The sequence below is a fragment of the Protomyctophum bolini genome (genome assembly GCF_963924005.1).
Source record: "Protomyctophum bolini genome assembly, chromosome: 7".
Classification (NCBI taxonomy): Eukaryota; Metazoa; Chordata; class Actinopteri; order Myctophiformes; family Myctophidae; genus Protomyctophum; species Protomyctophum bolini.
Window position 1 is genome coordinate 21,549,925 of NC_137868.1, and position 20,453 is coordinate 21,570,377.

The following is a 20,453-nucleotide window of genomic DNA, read 5'->3' on the forward strand; positions in this document are numbered from 1 at the left end:
AATCTGCAGCCAACATCGACATCTCCAAATTTAGCGATGCCTTTGAGATCCATTGCTGAACGTGTGCTCACTGCTGAGATTCTCTCTTCATCACGGGAGACCATCTCAACCGCATAAACATTAGGGACACGCTCGACAGCAAAGCAACACAATAAAGGATTTGGAGTGACAGAGAAAGAGGCACTTATTTTGATTGGACAATCATAGTGACAGCAACAGCCTGGGGCCAGGACTTAATGCCCCACATGTACTTCAATTTGTCATGTAATGACAGATACATGTACTTGCATACAGTCTCCAAGGAATAGTGTGTTTGTTGGTGTTTTTTCCCTTCTTTCTAAGACGTGATGTCTTGTTACATTTATTCACAAATGCAAAAAGCATAAATGCTTTTTTTCCAGTTAAAATTCATAGAACAGAGACAGCAATCCAGAACAACAAAACAGTTAAATCCATTGTTTATTTTACTTTAGCTCCACTGAAGTTTTTTTGCCATGTGACACTGTCATATGACAAAGAATGAATTGGGCTTTAGGCTACCCAACCACGGACTGCTTTGCAAGGCTCTACAACCGTGATTCTCAACCTTTTCAAGTCAGTTGTCAGTTGATTCTTCATATCCATATGAGTGAAATGGCCGGGATGACGTGTTTATTTTTCAAACACAGTTCTTATATGAGGCGATCTAAAATCCCCCTATGGGGATTACAATGCAAATAAAAAGTACAAGAACCCGTGAATTTACGCCCTCTACCGATATTGACGTCAGACTTCGGTGCTCTATAGTATCAACCATTTAGCTGGGGACCCCCTCCTCAAGGAGACCTGCATGGGTGTCCTTGAGGAGGGGCTTGAGAAGCAGTGCTTAGCTGTTCATGTTCCCTGCGGCCATGTGATTTGAGCTGTAGTGTTTTCTGATCCTCCTGACGACCCGAAGGGTCTTCCTTACGGACGTTTTTGGTTGGCATCGCGACGCGTTGGGAGCTCAATGCTCATGTAGATCGGCCATTTTCAATAGTTTGGGTCCCAGGGAGACGTTTCATGTTTGGATCTCGACCTAAAACGTTTGTGAACCACGTTCTCTTTGATAATGATGGACGACATTACCCACTTATACAACATTATAAACACCTCGTGGGATAAAAACCATAGAAAAAAAAACACGCGTGCTGTAAATATTTCTCCACCCTTTGAAGCACATATAAATCACTTTATATAATGTTAACTGTGCAGTATACATTGTTGTGCGAAGCATGAAAAGGCATTGTTATGTTGGTTTTTGTTGCCATTGTGATGATTAATGTGGGAGTTCCTTTGTACATACAGTATCATATTTTATATTCGTCTGGATTTTCCTCCTGCGCTTTTCCCTAATGACAAGTCACCTCTTTTGTGCCTCTTTTGTCCCTGACCATGGGCTGTTTGATGTGCACGCACACACACACACACACACACACACACACACACACACACACACACACACACACACACACACACACACACACACACACACACAAACTGACTGTCACATGCTCTCCCCCTCTTGAAGAAAGGTTTCCATGGTGAAGTCGGACAAGAGAGTTTTGTATGAATATGCACACAATACTGTGTGTGTGTGTGTGTGTGTGTGTGTGTGTGTGTGTGTGTGTGTGTGTGTGTGTGTGTGTGTGTGTGTGTGTGTGTGTGTGTGTGTGTGTGTGTGTGTGTGTGTGTGTGTGTGTGTGTGTGTGTGTGTGTGTGTGTGTGTGTGTGTGTGTGTGTGTGAGTGAGTGAGTGAGTGCACCTGCGTGCATACATGTATGTTTAGAGGCAGCTCAGACTGTTTAATATCCCTGCATGTCTAGCTGGGGGGCAGGGAGGGATTGGGGTTGGTTATTACAGATATTACAGTGATATTGAGTTTTTAAAAATCTGAGCTCAAAGAGCCTCCTGCACACAGGCCCCAGCGTCATTAGACATTAAAGACGCACACACAAACACAGTCTCACACTAGAGTACACACTTACATAAACTAAACACAGTCACACACCAGAGCATGGTTCTCAAACCTTTTAATTTCAAGGACCCCCATAACTCTGACAAGTGTACCAATAACTCTGGACCCCATAACTCTGATAGTGTACCAATGGAAGTGTATGCAAAGGCTAAAATAATTTAGATACCATGTTATGAAGACATTTCGTTTCATTGTGTTAGTCTACTTATGATCATAGATGACTAGTCCTATGTATTTGATGGTGTTCTTGCTTACTTTAAATCACTCTGGATTAAGAGTGTCTGCTAATAAAAGAGCCTTTCTGTGTGGAGTTTGCATGTTCTCCCCGTGTCCCCTAGGGTAGGTACCCTCACAAAAACATGCAGTAATCCTGGTCTCTAAACTGCCTCCCCCTGGCCAGCCGGGGCGCCTGATGGAGGGGAAAGGAACTGGTTGGAATAACGTGTTCCTTCCACGCGCTACGTCCAACCAGGGAAACTCCCCCCTCTCAGGTGTAAAGGAGCAACTTAACACACTCAAGCATGAAGGAAGCATGAGTTAAGTCCGTTGCTCTCCCCAGGTTGGCGGAGGGTGTGTAGAGCCCAGGATCACATTAGATGATTGACACAGGGGTGAAAAATGGGTTACAAAATCGTGGGATAAAAAATATATTAAAAAAAAAGAGTGTCTGCTAATGCCTAATTTAATTTGTAAATTGTAAGGGTCCATTTGGAACCCCATCAAGGAACCAACTTTCAGAACCACTGAATGACTAGAGTACACACATACGGTATGCAATAATATGCAGTGTCAATAAAAATACATGCACAGTAAACTCCTCAGTGTTTGTATTTATCCAGAGTGTCCAGATGTAACCTGCCCTGGACCTGTAAGGGTCCATTTCGTTACATATCTACACTGAGTTAAATGAACATTGAGGATTTTACTGTGTATACGGATCCTATAAAACACAAAGCCATGGCGTGGTTGATTAGGGAAGGGATGTTGATTTGAAAGAAATTGTGTTGACAAGGAGTTTGGCTTTGTTTCGGCCTTTCGGGTATAGCTTAAGCTCTCCACACCCACGGCTAGGATTTGTAGCCCGGGCCGTGAGACATGGAGCTATTCATTCATATGCATGACAGTCAGCCCTCGCTGCTTTCTATATTCAGGGCAAAGCCAAAGGAGGGAGAGCGTCAAGGTTCTGCAGAATATGAAATTCCAATAAGGAATTATTTTAGCTGTGAAAAGATTCTTCTTTTTTGTGTGTGTGTCGGGGAAATGCACACTGAGGCAAACTAGCCATGGAAATAGAACTGTGTGTGTGTGTGTGTGTGTGTGTGTGTGTGTGTGGTTGTGGTTGTGTGTGGTTGTGTGTGTGTGTGTGTGTGTGTGTGTGTGTGTGTGTGTGTGTGTGAACCAGAGCATCTACCAAACACTGCACATTTCACCGAAGAAGAGGTGAAAAAGGTAATCGACAATTTACCCAATTATAAAGCAAGTGGTGTAGACGAGGTGACATATGAAACAATCAAAAGCACAAACTCATATAGGACTTTAACTCACATCTTTACTGTATGTCTGGAGAACAAGAGAGTACCCGACTCATGGAAAGGTGCCCTCGTTCACGAATACCTAAAAAAGGTAACATCCCAGACGACCGACTACATGGAGAGACATATATCCCTCCTCCCAACTGTGTACAAGGTGTTCATGAAATGCCTCCTCTCTCGCATCTTGCCATGGCTAGTGGAAAATAATATTCTGTCCACAACACAAAAGGCCTACATAGAGAGGCAAGGAATGAATGAACATGCCTTTTGCCTTAAGACCAGCATTGATGATTTTAAGCACGAGTCATCCCGCTTTTACGCAGTGTTTTTAGATTTCCGTGACGCATTTGGAACCCTGGTGCACGACATTATGTTTGAATCCCTGGAGGAAATCCATCTGCCCCAGGTGTATATAGACATAGTCAAGAATGTCTATAAGGACTCATTTATCCAAGTGATATGTGGCAAAAGGCTCACGGACCCAATCCCCCTACAACTGGGCATAAAAACAGGCTGCCCGTGGAGCGCGGTGAACTTTGTGCTGGCAATCAATGGATGGCTACAATGGATGTGCCAGTGTGCACCTAACGTGTATTCCCCCAACCCTGTGCAGGGGTATGCAGACGACGTGGTCGTATGTACCCGACACGAGGGAGTAATAAAAGACATGCTTTCCAGGACTGACTCCTTCTTAGAGTGGTCTGGACTACAGGTGAAACAAGCTAAATGTGCTGTCTTTTATGAGAGGAGGAGCGGAGGTAATCGCTGGTATCATGCCAAATCAGACAAAATCCCATCATTCACAATAAACAATGTACCAATCAGAGTCTTTGCACGCCACAAAACCTACAGCTACCTCGGACACAAATGTAATGTCGCCGGGGAGTGGGAAGCGCAAGTGGACGAGATTGCGGCAGATTACACGGCCAGGCTAGACCTGATACATTCCTCTCCTCTCCCACTTAACTGGTTATGAAGCTGGAAGCGATTGGGCAGGTCGCCCTGTCCAAAATACAACATCTATTTTCCAATGTTCATATACCAAAGAAGGTACTGTATGACTTGAACAACAAAACTGTACAGCAAGTGAGAGAATGGTTTGGCCTGAGCACACAACCCGGGACTTCATATTCCACAGTAAACGGGAGGGAGGGCTCGGGAACATTGAATGGACATATATATCCACACGCCTTTCCCACCTATTAACAGTGACGATCAGGCAGTCAGAGAGCTCGCCAGAGCCTCGCTAATTCTCGATCTGGAGCGACGCAAGGTCCCCAAAACAAGAGACGCCCCCAGCTTCCTCGGGTTCAAAAAGAAGCCCAGTAGTAAATTGGATACCAACGCAACTGGTTTTGGTGTAAACTCTGACTGGCCTGATCTGAACGATCTGTGTAACTGGACTGGTGTCTCTTTGGAGTGGAAAGGAGTGGACAACGAGACGGTGTATGTCTCTGAAACTGTGATAACTGACCTATCAATCAACGCTCGCGCAACAGTAAGCCGCGACGACGGAACAACAAGCGCGCTCCCTAACAACGGCGCGCGTGCGCATCTTCTAGCACTCAGAGAGCAGCATAGAAAACGGCACTGGACAGGACTACGGCTGCAAGGGAGCTTGCGTGCCTCAATCAGCTGATCACTCCGTGTCCCACTCAATTCTAAAAAATGCAGCGATTGATGAGGACATTCTCATTTTCACAGTAAAGGCACGCCTTCAAGTGCTGCCAACCAAACTGAATCTATCAATCTGGTATCCCAATAATCATGACCCTCACTGTCTACACCATGGACAGCATCAGACCATAGAATCTATGTCTCATATATTAAACGGCTGTAATATCTACAAAGGACTGTATATAGCCAGGCATGACAGAATTGTGAACATTATTGCCAAAGATGTGTCACCTATGTTTCATTCCTCCGTTCCTGTGTGAAACCAGAAATGTTTCAATGCAATGACCCAACCGTGTACAGCAGAGAGGTTTTTCTATTGGAAGTTGGCTGTGCTTTTGATTCAAGTTTAGAGGAAACTTTCCTTACTAAACAAGTAAAATATCAACCATTAGTACAGACCATTATACAACTGGGCTATACGTGTCAGCTCATTGTTTTTATATTTGGCAGCCTGGCCATGTCCACAGGCTAGTGGTCAGAGGCTTGAGGATTATAGGGTTGTCCAAGTGTAAGGCAAAGCAGCTTGCAACATACTGTTCAATCTCCTCCATTATAGGCAGTCGGTCTATTTGGAGGAGAAGGTGCTTTTTGTACCCATGATTTACTTTCGGTGTTGGTAATATGACAGACTGAAGTGACCAATGTTGGCTGTGAATAAGTTCATGTGCTGCCTATATTCTGTACATTTAGGGCTTGTTTGGACTCAAGCACTGAGACACGTGATGTTTCGAGTGAGCAGTATATCAGAAGCAACTGAAAATATTTGTGTCCTTCATAATGTATTTTATAAATGTGGACTCAAATAAAGAAATCGAAATGTGTGCGTGTGTAGGCTTTTTGTTCCTGTGTTCGTTAAGTGTTTTTAAGATAAATATAACTTTATTGATCCCCAGCCCGGCAGGAGTGAATTGAGGTGCCTGAGCAACTACGGTAAGAGTGGTGAAACACACCCGTGTGTCTGCGCGTGTGTGCAAATGTGTCCATTCAACCTCTTCCACAGCCTTAGCTAGTACGTAGTAGGCTACTGTACATGCAATCTAACCCACAGGTAACCCCCCCTATACTGCCCGACCTTAAACTCTATGGGGGAGAGCACTGTTCAATCCAAACAAATCTCCCCCCCCCCCCTCTCTGTCTCTCTCTCTCTCTCTCTCTCTCTCTCTCTGCATTGCCGACTGTCCTGTTTGAAATATAGATAAGGTGTCAGAGGCCTGTCTCCATTTCTCTGAGGCAGTGCTAAGCACACATGTTTAAATCATGTCTGCAGACATGACTGCAGGCTGGCAGAGGTCAACTGGACATCAAGCAGATATACTGGTGTGTGACTGCTCACACCCCCACACACACACTCATGCATGCACACCGATATACGGTGTGGTGCGTACATGTGTGCACATACACATAATGTGATAAATGCTTTATTTGGATTTGCGAGATATCATTTTTATTCAAGATGAGGTGGGATTCAAATTTAACAGCGTTTCATGGATCTGGAACAATTGGGGGAAAGTGGTCTGTCTGCCTCCTTATTACAGCAGAGACTGAGGATAACCCTTTAGGTGTTCTCACTACTGTAGCTATGTCAGTTATCATGAGTGTGACAACAATAGGTTTGTACAACAAATCGCGATTTTAATATTGAGAGGCTCCATCCCCTCCAATACATGGCTTTTGAAAATGACGTCATATGGCAGCCAAGTCAAGAAACAAGCCAGGATGGATAAAGGAAAGGAACCCCCGTGACATACAAAAGCAAAAAAAGGCGGCCCTCACCTCACACGAATGTGATTTTTTTCTTAGTGTGTGATGCAGACGTTGTCGCCTGGATCAGCGACAGGTCTGCTCCAGAGCGGGGCACGGGACGCGTAGCGTAAACCAGGACGCGCGCCACAATTTCACGGGACCGTGCCCACGTAAATACGCTTGCGTTGTCTCATTGTAAATGAATTACTAGGCGTGTCAGTCACTGCCCGTCTGAAAGGACCTTATTTATGTGAACATACATTTTAACTAAATTGTTAAATTGTGATGAACATGATTATCTGACAGTCTGACATTTCCCAAAATAAATGCATGAATTTAATTCAGTGTGTCCATAATCAAGGAAAGAATGACCACAGGGGGATATCAAGTGCATGAGGCATCAATCCCTGTGTGTGTGTGTGTGTGTGTGTGTGTGTGTGTGTGTGTGTGTGTGTGTGTGTGTGTACACACACACAATACTGTTCTGTCTCAGCTACTATGGGCAGTCTGTCTATCTGGAGAAGGCGTTGTTTCATTTATCCCAAAAAACCCAAAACAAACATCCTGTCTAGTAGTGTCAAGTAATAGTATGTCATCAATGTGCTATATATATATTTTATTTTCCCTCTGTGTGTTGAGCATGCGCAGCAGTTATATCTGGTTGGACCACATAATGTAACCTAATTCTGATCAGTGTTTGGGTCTATTCTATTGTATTACGCCTCTTGTGCAGATGTGTGTGCGCGCGCGCACGCCGGACGGAAGTTCTGCGTAGCTGCATTGGGAACTCCTTATATGGTTATGGCTGAGTCAGAGTGACGGTCCCACCTTTAAAGGATATATATATGCCCCCAACACACACACGCACACAAATCACTACCAACTCAGTGTGTCTTACACTGCGTGTCAGTGCTTCCGTCTGTCAGCACTAGAGTCAAGTCATTTCAGCTGCTCAGTGTCATGGGGTGTCACTCTCAATCTCCCTGCCGCTCCATCTAACTATAAGCATGTCCTTCCTTTTCCTTTGTCGCCATATTCCTTTTCGGTCCAGTTGCTGTCACCCCCCAATGCTTGTGACCCATTGTGAGCTTGTACATCTCTGCTATTTTCTGAAAAAATGTGGAATATTTTGTAACAACACAAATCTTGTTTGGTACTCGTAATGGTACGAAATGTTTTCAGATGGAGGTCTGCAACCAAATCCATATTAATTTGGGGGTCCTTGACATGAAACATTTGAGAAGCGCTGCTCTAGTCGGTGTTCAGTCGCAGATAAGCAGATGATAATGTTTATTCGTGTGGACCATAACTCTCTCAGCCCCCCACCTCCCACCCAACCCCACCCGCTGCGTGCCCTGTGAGCAACCTTCTCCCTGTCTCATTCAATCGCTCTGTCTCTCTCTCTCTCTCTGTCTGCTGAGTGTCGGCCTATGTTATACCCACAGACAGGCCGTTCAGTCTAAAGCAAAGAGACAGAATGGCCGTGTCTGTCTCACCTGACTGATTCTGCGGCTTGGCGTGAACCCGCAGTTGTGGGACAGCACACTCCAAGAGAGCTTTTCAATTACATGGTACGCAGGGATGGGTAATGAATGAGGAGGTACAATGTGTGTGTGTGTGTGTGTGTGTGTGGGGGGGGGGGGGGGGAGAGGGGAAGGGTGGGTTTTGGGTGAACAACGACAATGTCTCTACGTGAAAGAGCTAAGAGACGGCAGAAAGATGTCTTCCATTGAGTACACTACTACACTCACAGCCTAATGGGGTTTTCTGGGAGAAGGGAAAACGTTCTCCCCGTTCCTCTCTTCGTCTCTCTCTCTATCTCTCATTCTCACTCAGATCTCGCTCCTTCTCTCTCTCTCTCTCTCTCTCTCTGTCTCTCTCTCATTCTGCACCCTTCACTCTCACCATCTCTCGTCCTCTCTACTTTCTTTATCGCGTCTGCTCTCTCCCCCAGCCAGGGCTCTCCAGCCACCCCTCAATCCCCTATTATTAGGGCCCAGTAATGAAATGGTGTCTCACCGGTGATGCCATGGGTCCCGGCAAACTGTATTAGTGTGTAAATGGTGCTGGAGTAATGAGAAAGCACTCAGGCCAGCCGGAAAGCCTGGACTGGACATTTGCAGTATGTGTCTGTACGTGTGTGTGTGTGTGTGTGTGTGAGTGTGAGAGAGCTCTCGCTCGCGCGTGTGTGTAATGTGCACTGCACTTCAAAAGAGACATTGGGTGGAGCGGGCGCGGAGCCCGGGGGCTCTGCCTGCCTCGGATGCCAATCCCGTGATTGTTCGCCTCTGAGGCTCCGATAAAATGGAAGCTTATGAGAATCTATTGGGTCGGTCTGGTGCAATCTCAACAGTGGCCTATAGTGTCAGCATCAATGTTTTGTTGTGCCTCGCTTCGTTTAAGCCTTTTTAGGGTGTATTGCACAGGCTTAGCCGAAAGCTTTATTCTTTAATGGCGGTCAGATTGGTATCGTTAAGTCTGCAACCACATTTCCCACCCCAAAGATCTGTCCACACATCCAGCTTAGGGTCTGCCCCCCCCCCCCAAGAGGGAGACTACTGACTACTGTACCTGGTTCTTTCACTCTCCATAAGTTGTGAGCATCACTCACCTATGCTGCTGGCTGTTCTGTACATATAATACTGTGTGTGTGTGTGTGTGTGTGTGTGTGTGCGTGTGTGCGTGTGTGCGTGCGCGTGTGTGCGTGTGCGCGCCAGACAGAGAGAGAGAGGGATGTTAGGGAAGGCCTGAAGGGTTTGCGGCCAGACACTCCATCCTGTAAATACTCTTTTCATGGCTGGACCCCCCCCCCCCCTCTCTCTCTCATTCTCTGCAGACGTACTGCCTAAGTCAGTGGAAAGTGTCTTTATCTTCCAAGAGGCTACAGAGGGTGAGCAAAGTGCGGCCAACCCCATATACGATGCCATCGTGGTGGAGCAGTGGACCATCATTGATGTAAGTCTATATACATAATGTTAGAAGCCATGTCAACTGTTTTTTTGTTTGTTATTGTCATTATTGTAGCTGTTTATTTAGCATTATTAGTTGTATTAGTTTTGATAGATTATTATTGGATTATTAGATGGCCTAATGGTTTGATTGATAGAAAAGGCATCTGTATTCCTGGCTGATTGGCAAGTGACATGCACCTGGGTGGACAGAGGGTTTTTAACAGCACAGTGCCAGAGCCACACGCCAGAGAACAATGTGTTGATAAGTAAACCCGCAAGCTAAAAGTTACTGTGTGTAAAATGTGTTCTTTCAACTGCGTACAGCCTAAATCTCAAGGTGCATCAGTGGGTTTCTGTTGGTTTGTTTGGAGCCAACAAAACGCCACTTACAAAGTAATATCTATGTATGTATTCAGAATAATCTGTGGCAGGTCAGCAGTCCGACATGACGACATCATTTCAGCATTTTAACTTTTTTTTTTTCATGCCCTGTCATGCCAATCTGCCAGAACCAGAGGAGGACACCATTTGAAGTAATGGGAGATAGAAAAGAACAATTAAGTTCAATGGAGCAGTGGCGCCACGTTGTATTTGGTTCCTCAAGCTATATAGTTGATAACAGCCTTTACCTCAGAACGACAATACATCGCTTGGATGCACCTGGGACGTATCCTCAGTGATGTATCCCAAGGTCATCAGGGTTTCGGCTCTCGCGAACATCATACCACTCACTCGGGTGACCCAGCCGGGGTGATCAGACGCACTAGGGAAAGACCAGGGCCACACAATCCGTTGGATCCACTCCGGAACTACTCTGCCGGGACTGGGAGGCACAATTCTGGCATGTGGAGGGACTAGGCTCTGTGGGTTGTCTCCTGTCCGACTCCGGGCCCCTCCTATGTCTCACCAGGTCCACTCCTGCTCTCACCAGGAGTACCGTCAGGACCTGTGACTTGCACCAGACTCCCAGCACCAGACACTTCATTCAGGAGTGGTGGTTTCTTGAGCCGCAATGGTTCTGCAGGCTCCACTTGCGGCTTGAATGGCCCTCCTAAAGTCCTCATCGAAGGTTTTTGGGCTTCCTCCTCACGGAGGATACAGGCTGGGGCGCCAACCCATACTCCTCCCGGGGTGCCGTCTACATTCCGGCTCTCCGGTGGTCACCAGACCATACCTGGTTGTCACATAGTCTTTTACTATGAGTCACTATAAATAGAATATTCAGAACGAAAATACATTGCTTGGATACACCCTGGGACTCATAAGATAGGAATAATGAAATGATGTCCGACTACTGACCTATCCAACAAGTATCTGTCTACATATAGACATTTGACACGATGATATGATGTTATTAGCACATTGTAATACACATTTATTGACATGTGCCACCTATTACAAACCCATTCAGCACAAAACCCATTCAGCACAATAATAACCATCTGTAAGTTGTGGTAATGTAATGAGCTATAAAAGGATTTCTTTGGAAAGGACGGTTTCTAAGAATGGAGCTCTAACAAAAGTGTTTTCATTTGGTTGTGTGTCCCAAACATCCCATTCTGCCAACCTTTTCCCCTCAAACCCAACGGCAAATCTGGCAGATCTCAATTTATGGGACATGTGTCGCAGTGGCCTGTCTTATCTGGAGCAAACAAGCCCTTATCTGGCCAGCGATTAGCAGCCCCCTTTAGCACAATTTCCAAGTTGGAAATTGATTTCTGTCTACTTCAAGGCTTTGCAGACATTTAACTGTCAGACACTGTGTGTGTGTGTGTGTGTGTGTGTGTGTGTGTGTGTGTGTGTGTGTGTGTGTGTGTGTGTGTGTGTGTGTGTGTGTGTGTGTGTGTGTGTGTGTGTGTGTGTGTGTGTGTGTGTGTGTGTGTGTGTGTGTGTGTGTGTGTGTGTGTGTGTGTGTGTGTGTGTGTGTGTGCGTGCGTGCGTGCGTGCGTGCGTGCGTGCGTGCGTGCGCGGGCGTGTGTGCTTGCTGATGCTATCATAGTAATCGAATTCAGACCTTCAAAGCCCAGAACTGTCAGAGTGTGAAAGGACGACTTTTGTCCTCTAAATGTGACTCTTATTTTCCATTCCAGAGTGGATGACCACATGTACAAATAAAAAGACCCGTACTACTAACGCTTGACTTCAACCGTATACTCCTTCGGAGTATACGGACCTTTTAAATCAATAATAAGAATTACCACATTTCAAAGCGCCTTTATAAGTTGACAATAGAGAACAGAGCATCGGACAAACCAATGTTCATGAGCAGCGAGATCCAATCAACGTTTGCCCAGACTTTTATATCAAAAAGTGTTTCACTCGACTGATCAACACAATGCAGACATTAGCTTGACATTACATTATTTCACATAGGGTGATCAAGCCCTCACATCATCCACATCCATTGTGATAACTGCCTTAAATTGATATGCAAAATGGCTTCACAGATCATCGTTTTTCATTGCCAGGATAATTACAGTGAAAGATCATGCAGAATATTGATTGGGAAACGCTTTTCCTTTCCTTTCATCTTCATCTTTCTTCCTCTTTCTCCTTTCTCTCCGGTGTGCTACACTCTAATAGTCTAATGTAACCAGAGACTTGACAGGTGGTTGAATTCAGAAGCTCACAAAACATTAAAACAAGCTGTTTGGCTGAGGATATGCAATCAATATTATTGTGTTCAAGTGGCAAGAGTACTAGTGGATTCTCTCCAGGGAGATACATTACCACATTGCAGTAATGGGTGTCACTGTCAGCACATTTCAGAAAGGTTCTGTTTTAATTATTCACTTATCTATTTTACATCTAATCAATGCTTTTGCCTGATAAAAGCACATATGCCTCTAGAGGCACACATTCTCACAGGTGCTCTCCATTATTGATAAACTAATCAACATTCCAAAATGAGATCATCATGTGAAATGTGAAAACACATCATTGATCAAAATGAGAACTCAAAATGATCTAAAAAACAATAATTACATTAGTAATATTCTCTCATATTCAAAGTCCACGGATTTTCTGAGCCTAATTATTCTTTGTGTAATTGAGTTGAGAAGAAAATAAAAAAGAAATTAAAATTAAAAAAATGTTTGGATGTCATGAGACCTTTAAGTAACTTAGGCATTGGATTCCCTCCAGTTGTCAACTTGGTCCATTCATGAGACTACAGTTGAAATCAATCTCAATTTAGCGTTAAATGCAATTTAATACCAAACGGCAAATCTTCTATTTAGTGTAATTTTTCCAAATTGAAATAGTTACTTCATGCAGATGTTGGGTAGGTGCCCTAGAAATGTTAAAAATAAAGATTCAGCCATTCTCTACAAGGAAAAGTATTATTTCCTTTTACAGCAAATGAGTAAAATGACCTAAATAAAACAATCCCTAAATGGATGTTGCTGGAATACTCTCTAAACAAATAATTATGTTTCCATAGTTATTTGCAGGAGCGGCCTTGCACAAAATGCACTGAAACGCGAGCTCTGTTATCATTACTGAACTTCACAGTAACAGGAACAAAAAAAAGAAGGTTGTTCTCCTTAACCAACCTGGGTTGTCAGTACATCTGCAGGGCAGAGTTCTTACTTAGAACCAGAGGCGAGATACAGTTCAGCAGTACGTTATTTCCGCTTAAAATGTTTTGCACAGAAATAAAAACCGTCAAGGAGAATGAGAGTTACAACTAATTGAACTGAATGAACAATTTGAAGATGCACCAAATATCCTGCTCACATGCTCCATGTCTATGAGGAGAAATTATGGTCCTTTAGAGATTCTTTCATGCATTCTCAAAGAGCTGTTTGTGATGACAACAGATCTCAAGGGGGCATACTTAACTGTTATTATGGTGTTGTGACACATCATAAATACTATATCATAATCAAAGTAAAGATTTAAAAAATCAATCAGGGTTAATGTGCCTTATCAGAGCTGGAATGCATCATTTACCAGTCAGATTGCCTGACTGGTAAATTATGCTAGTTAGTTGTCAAACATTAATGAAGATCTACTATGTAGCAACAGCTATAGCATGGTTCTGTAAACAATCCTTCTACTACTATTTAATACATTATATCACAAGAAATGGCTCTGTTATGGTACAATCTAAAATAACTGCTTCCTGTGGTGCTGCGACCCTTTCTGTGTGTAGAGTGTGGACTACATTTGCCAAGGGTGTGATTTATACTTGCAGTAGTTGCACACCAGTGTCGCACACTGAAAATAGCCGATCTGCAACACGTTGTGAGCTTATACATCTGCTATTTCACACAACCAAGTATAAATCAGGCATAACCTTGAGTCAGTGTATTTATGATTGACAAAAAGCTGATATGATAAATAATTCACAGCCAGTAGGCTACTGGAATAGATGCACACACATCAGCATCACTCTTGACTGGAAGTGACACAAACTGGAGACACATTCTGGGATGGCTTTTAATACACAGCATGTCACGGTGGCTGCTGTAAAGTAGACTACTGAACCGTTTGTGCAGCATAAATGTATATGTGCCACATACTTTAACCTTTACTTATCAAGGGAAGGTTTGCTCAGGGGGGGAAATGTCAGCACTACCTACTCTACTTCTCATCCATACATTTGCACATTCATACTGGGCTGGGTGCGTGGGTGGGAACATTGATTGATGTGCAGGTGTACAACTAAGACTAACTACTACACTCTCAAATGTTGAGTATAACTGGAACCACAGGTTAAACCTTTATACTACATTTGGTTGTGCACTGGTCTCTCACACTCACACAATCTACAAGCTCACACGTTGTGAGCTTTAGATTGGCTCAATTACAAAATAGCCATTATTGAAGTGAACTCAGAGAACGAGGATCTAAGAGGAATCTTTATTTATCTTTAGAAAACATTCCTATGTTTTTTCACAGAGTTGTAAAGAGCAAGGAACACCCTACAAAAGAGTAAATGATAGGGAATGTTATTTGATGAATAAACCTTAAGAAAATGTCTACTTTTGCAGAATAACAACTGAAAGGAGCTCAACAGCAGTGACATTGTTGTTGTGGTTGTCCCAGAAACAGTACTTCACAGTCTGTAGAAAGCAAATTACATCCAAAATAAGATTAGGGTCCCACGTGGATGGCCGAAGGAAAAAGGAGAAGGAAATCATTGAAGCCAGTTTTAGACATGACGAGGAGGACACCTCAGACATGGGATGGGGTGTTGCACATGCATGTAGTCGTGAGTCTGTGTGTGTGCGTGCATGTCTGTTCAGTCACTCCTCTGCTTTAAGTCAGGTTTCCATAAACGCTGAGTGGTATAGAATTCAGTAGACGTTGGAGGAATGTTTAATACACCGACACTATCCTTCTGCTGCAACTCTCAGTTATTTTAATCACAGCTAAAAAACCTTTGCTGTTGCTGTTTTACAAATGAACTTGCCTTGCCTTGCTTTATAACGTTACTCTTAAAAATGTATCTGCGTGAATGTATTGAAAATATTTAACTACTTAAATATTTAACCCTGTCCAGTGTTCCCCAGGGCTCTATTCTACTTATTTCCCTCTTTACCAAGTCTCTTTGCTGAAAATAGCTTGTAGATATTTTTGCCGAATGTTTGCTCCAGAATAGGGACCTAGGGTTCAAGTGGTTAATTGATTAATGGGACAAGAATGTTCATTAAATATGCCTGATTCTAATTGTGTACGTGCGTGAGAAAGTACAGCAGCTACTACAATATGTGCATGTGTGTTGTGGGTGGCAGAGAATGATCGTTAAAGCATATCCTTCGGCCATGATATCTCTTTCCTTTGTGACTGAGGTGAGAGAGGAGGTGACCTAGATAGAGGAAGAGTAATTTGCACCGTCCCAGTGTGTGTGAGATGAAGCGCGTGCAGCTTGCTGACGTGATGATGATGCTGATGGCAGGGTGGATGGTTGACTTCAGAGAAGTTTCATTCCAGGAGCTGTTTATAGGGCAGCTATGATTTGAGCCCTTATGACATTTACACCAGTTAAACATTAGTAACAACTTGTTTCAGACTTTTAACCACTTAAACCCTATTTCAAACTAGCCCTGAGTTGGCGCTGTACTTTGCACTCATTTCATAACTTGAATGCTAATGTTTCAACCTAACATATTAAGTAAAGCCTATTTATACTCTGTAGTATGACAGTGCCACATACCAAAGAGAACGGATCTACAACTGATATTTTCGACACAGCGTTAGCTTGTAGATCAGCACTCTCTCCATTTTTGGCCATTGAAATTGCTTGTGCGATGGAGTTTAAATTCAGCTTTAGTGCAGGGAGAGACGCTTAGGACCGTGATTAACTTTCACCTTCTCTAAAGAGCAGCAAGTCATTACAGAGAAATTATTTCCTAATTTACTTTTAAGACAATTACGGTCTTTTCTGGGAGTGGTTCCAAAATAAACCATAAAGCTATGTCTCTCCCCCGGGAGAATAATGCCTGTGTAAATAACGTGTGATGCAGTCTTGAATGCTAAAGACCGACTCATGGCAAAGGGTTGCAACTTGCAGCCATTTCTTCCAGCCACTGTTAGCAGTCACTGTTAGGAAGACTGCCACATGTGCCTCAAAACATTAACATAACTTACCCAAAACATATAGGGCTTACTGTGTACGCGATACACTTTATACATCACATTGAAACACGCTTGCTGGAAAACACAGAACTGCAATGTATACCATAGGAATACGTCGCATTAGCTTGGAGATCTCTTCCTTTTGGAAAGCAACAAATTAGGCTTTATGGTGCATGCCACTCTGCCACCTTTGTCTCTCCCTGTCTCTCACCTTCTCACCATTTCCGCTCTCCTTCCTCCTTTCATTTCTCTTGTCCTTTACTTGTACACTAATTGAAAATAATATATACAGTATATTCTTTACAATTTAATGAAATTATAATAACACAAGAAAACATCACGATAATTGAGCATAAAATAAAAACAAATGCTTTGAACGTGCATGATTGCACTGGGTAATGAACAGGCTGACAGTATGCCATTATATCATATTGGTGTGAGGCTCATTACCTGTTGTGTATGTAATGTAGAATACATTCTCAGTTTTGTCACTATTAATTAGGCTACATTATATTCATAGCGCAGCAAAGGCTAATGGTGCCCGTGTAGGTGTGATGTGTGCTCTTTTACAGTGATATGCTAGGTTCAGGTTCCAGCGCAGGTGACGGCTATAATCCTGAGACATTTAGTCTCATCTTTCTTCTTTGCAATTAAGGGTGTTATGACGTGTGTGTGTGTGTGTGTGTGTGTGTGTGTGTGTGTGTGTGTGTGTGTGTGTGTGTGTGTGTGTGTGTGTGTGTGTGTGTGTGTGTGTGTGTGTGTGTGTGTGTGTGTGTGTGTGTGTGTGTGTGTGTGTGTGTGTGTGTGTGTGTGTGTGTGTGTGTGTGTGTGTGTGTGTGTGTGTGTGTGTGTGTGTGTGTGTGTGTGTGTGTGTGTGTGTGTGTGCGTGCGTGCGCGCGCGACTGCGCGTGCGTGTCTTTGTGTTAGTGTATTGTAAGTCAGCATTTGTCATATGTAAATGTGTGGGTGTTTGCACATTTAACAAACATGTGTTGGGGTCTTTCAGTTGGTTGGTACAGGGATACTGAACAACGCAAACCACATACTTCATGAAGTGTGTGTGTGTGTGTGTGTGTGTGTGCGTGTGCGTGTGCGTGTGTGCGAGCGTGCGTGCATGTGCCACTATCTAGAATATCATTCATTACCTACAGTACTCAGTACAGTATACAATATATACATAAGTTTGCGTAGCACAGCAGAGAAGGTGGTGACCCCAACACTGACAAACATTGGCTTGCACTGGAGCTTCTTGGAGCTCTCAGCAACCTCATACAGTCATTATAATGCTTTATGGATTCTCTTGGTTACATTTGACACACTCTCAGAGCAAATAAAAATCCCACAGAGTTCTATCACCAGCAATTAAGCTACACATGAAAGACATCCTCACAGATACAAAAACACCTAAATGGATATACCGGTAGCCGACCTAAAGCTAAATTCGATAATGCTTGTAGACACAAACACGTATAACTAAGTGTAAATCAAGCATTACACTGTGTGTACTGTATGTGCACATTTCATGCACGTGTTGTTTCCTGCACTTTGGCAGTGACACAGCGGCGCCAACTATGTGGGTGGCTGGTTGCATCGGTGCTTGAGCATCTATGAAGAAAATAGATACACAAATTAGCACTCTGAGCTTCCCTCCCCCATGACTGTCTACAACCACACACAGAGATTTTGAAAACATGACCAATGACAAAAAACTCCCATATCTGCTGGGCGAAGTACAACAATGTGCAAACACAGCAGCAAGATTTGTGAGTTGCTGTGATAGGAGAAGGATATCAAATGGAACACAACCACCCTAAAGACACACTTGTGTGTATATTCCTGCACTATACCTGCATCGAGTGATCTTGGTACATAGAAGTTGATCTATTGAAGATTCTGACCTTCAAAGTACATAATTTTTGTTTTGATTGTATTGCTGTATTGTTGTATTGTTCTTTCTGCTTTGGCAATGTAAACGTATGTTTTCTCATGCCAATAAAGCCCTTTGAATTTAATTGAATTGAATTGACTGTCGTTTTGCCACGTAGTCACACCTTTACGGGCACAGGCATTCAAATGCAAATATGGTGGCTTTTGTTTTAACCTGCCAGGAGTATAAAAGTTGCAGTACAGTAGCCTTTCTTTCTTGACAGTCATTGACGTGTGTCTTCTTCTTTGTTCACAGGGTTTGCAGGTGAAGACAGACTATGTTCCATTACTCCAGTCCCTAGCTACATATGGCTGGAGACTCACCTGTGTGCTACCCACGCCAGTTATCAAGACTAACAGGTAATGGCTGTTACATCGGCCCATTTCCTTTGTCACAATTGCTATGAATCATGTTACACATGTTTACCATAACATGTATCATGTCTTCATGTCTATGAAGTGATTGCATAGGACCTTAATGGAAACAAGAGCAGTGCCTCTGCTCCATTACGCAGCTATGTGTGTCCCTGTGTACGTGTATGTGTGTCTGTCTCTGTGTCCGAGCACGGAAAGCAGCAACATGGTAACCAAAAATAATCAAAGTACAGTGCAGAGCACAGTACACTAAAATACAGTACAGCACACAGCACAGTACAATAAATATATATACTACATTATATATGTATAGTTGCACCGCTCAGTTCACACAGGTGTGATTTTCTTTGGTGCTATCCCTTTTCGACTACATGTTCGACTACTCTGTTGCTGTTTTACATTTCTGTCTAATAAGTTATTAATAAACTATTCAATCAATCAATCAAAAACAGCTACTGTAGTATGACATGCAGTATAAGGAAAGACCCTTGCTGGGCTATAAGAACATGACACCCCCCCCCCCCCCCCCCCCCACACACACACACACACACACACACACACACACACACACACACACACACACACACATCTGAGAACACACATTCAAACCCCTCAAACATGACGGCATATGAGGTATACGGTCAGCTGTATGGCTGGCTCAGGGAAGAGGACGCCCCTCCCTTGCATAGTCCCGTGGGAGGCAAATCTCAATGATTGGGCATGGGATACAAGCTAAGGCTAGATCACCCTTTAGCTGGCCAACTTTGATGAGGGTGTATACTAGTGTTGGAAGGCCGAAACACCCGCTGATTCAAAGGCACACTACTGAGGATGTGTCCCGAAATTGACATCATGCCCTAGTTAAGAAATATACACTTCCCAATGCCACTCTTAACATCAAGGCCAATCTCATGTGAGCCCACACCATCTATTGGCACAATGGACAGTCTTAACATCACGTTCCGTGTTTTAGGATTCTTGTGAAAGTGGTTTCTATTTAGTTCATATTTTTGCAGCAGGAAATAAAAACTATATCCAAAATACTTAGCATAGCGTATAGCCAATATGTCATGGGTATCAAATATCCATTTTCTATGTCAGACCAAATGCAATGCGTGACAAAGGAATGAACATCCACCTACAACTGTTCTGTCTGTGGGTTCTGGAATTATTTCATTACAACGGCAGCTGTTCAAGATGTTACATTTGACCGCATCTGGTGCAGAAATATATTATTCAGGAAATATGACATATTCACATTCATCTGGTTTGAATGAACGTGACCTAAATCTCTACCAATTTAGTTGGAGCTTCATACAGCAGTGCATGTACACTACACTGTACGGCTGCAGTGGTGTGCAGTGCATTAATGGAAATCTCACAGAAATGGTTCCTCTGCTAAAACCTGTGCTGACTCATGATTTGTGAATACTAGTATGACGGTATATCCGCTCTTTGTGCCTGGAAATGAGACAGCAACCATGCTCTTTTTTTGCACTTCAAGGCTATCTCTCTTCAACCAGCATTTTAGTAGCTGTAGTCTTGAGTAGTCTGAAAATAATTAGTGACAATATTTGACATTATAGTGAATATTATGGATGTCTAATTGTCTATGATAATAATCTATCTCTTTACACCAGTCTTAAGCATTAATCCTGGTAATAGTTA

The 20,453-nt window shown here is 43.4% G+C and overlaps 1 protein-coding gene across 4 annotated transcripts in view; it reads left to right on the forward strand.

The window, feature by feature from the left end:
* Positions 1–20,453, forward strand: part of rftn1b (raftlin, lipid raft linker 1b) — a 91,712-nt gene that overhangs the window by 65,591 nt on the left and 5,668 nt on the right. For all 4 annotated transcript variants that reach the window (XM_080767367.1, XM_080767365.1, XM_080767368.1 and 1 more), the window contains 2 exons: positions 9,785–9,903; positions 18,667–18,770. In XM_080767367.1, coding sequence (XP_080623493.1) covers positions 9,785–9,903; positions 18,667–18,770 — 223 coding nt within the window. The remainder of the gene's footprint in view (positions 1–9,784; positions 9,904–18,666; positions 18,771–20,453) is intronic.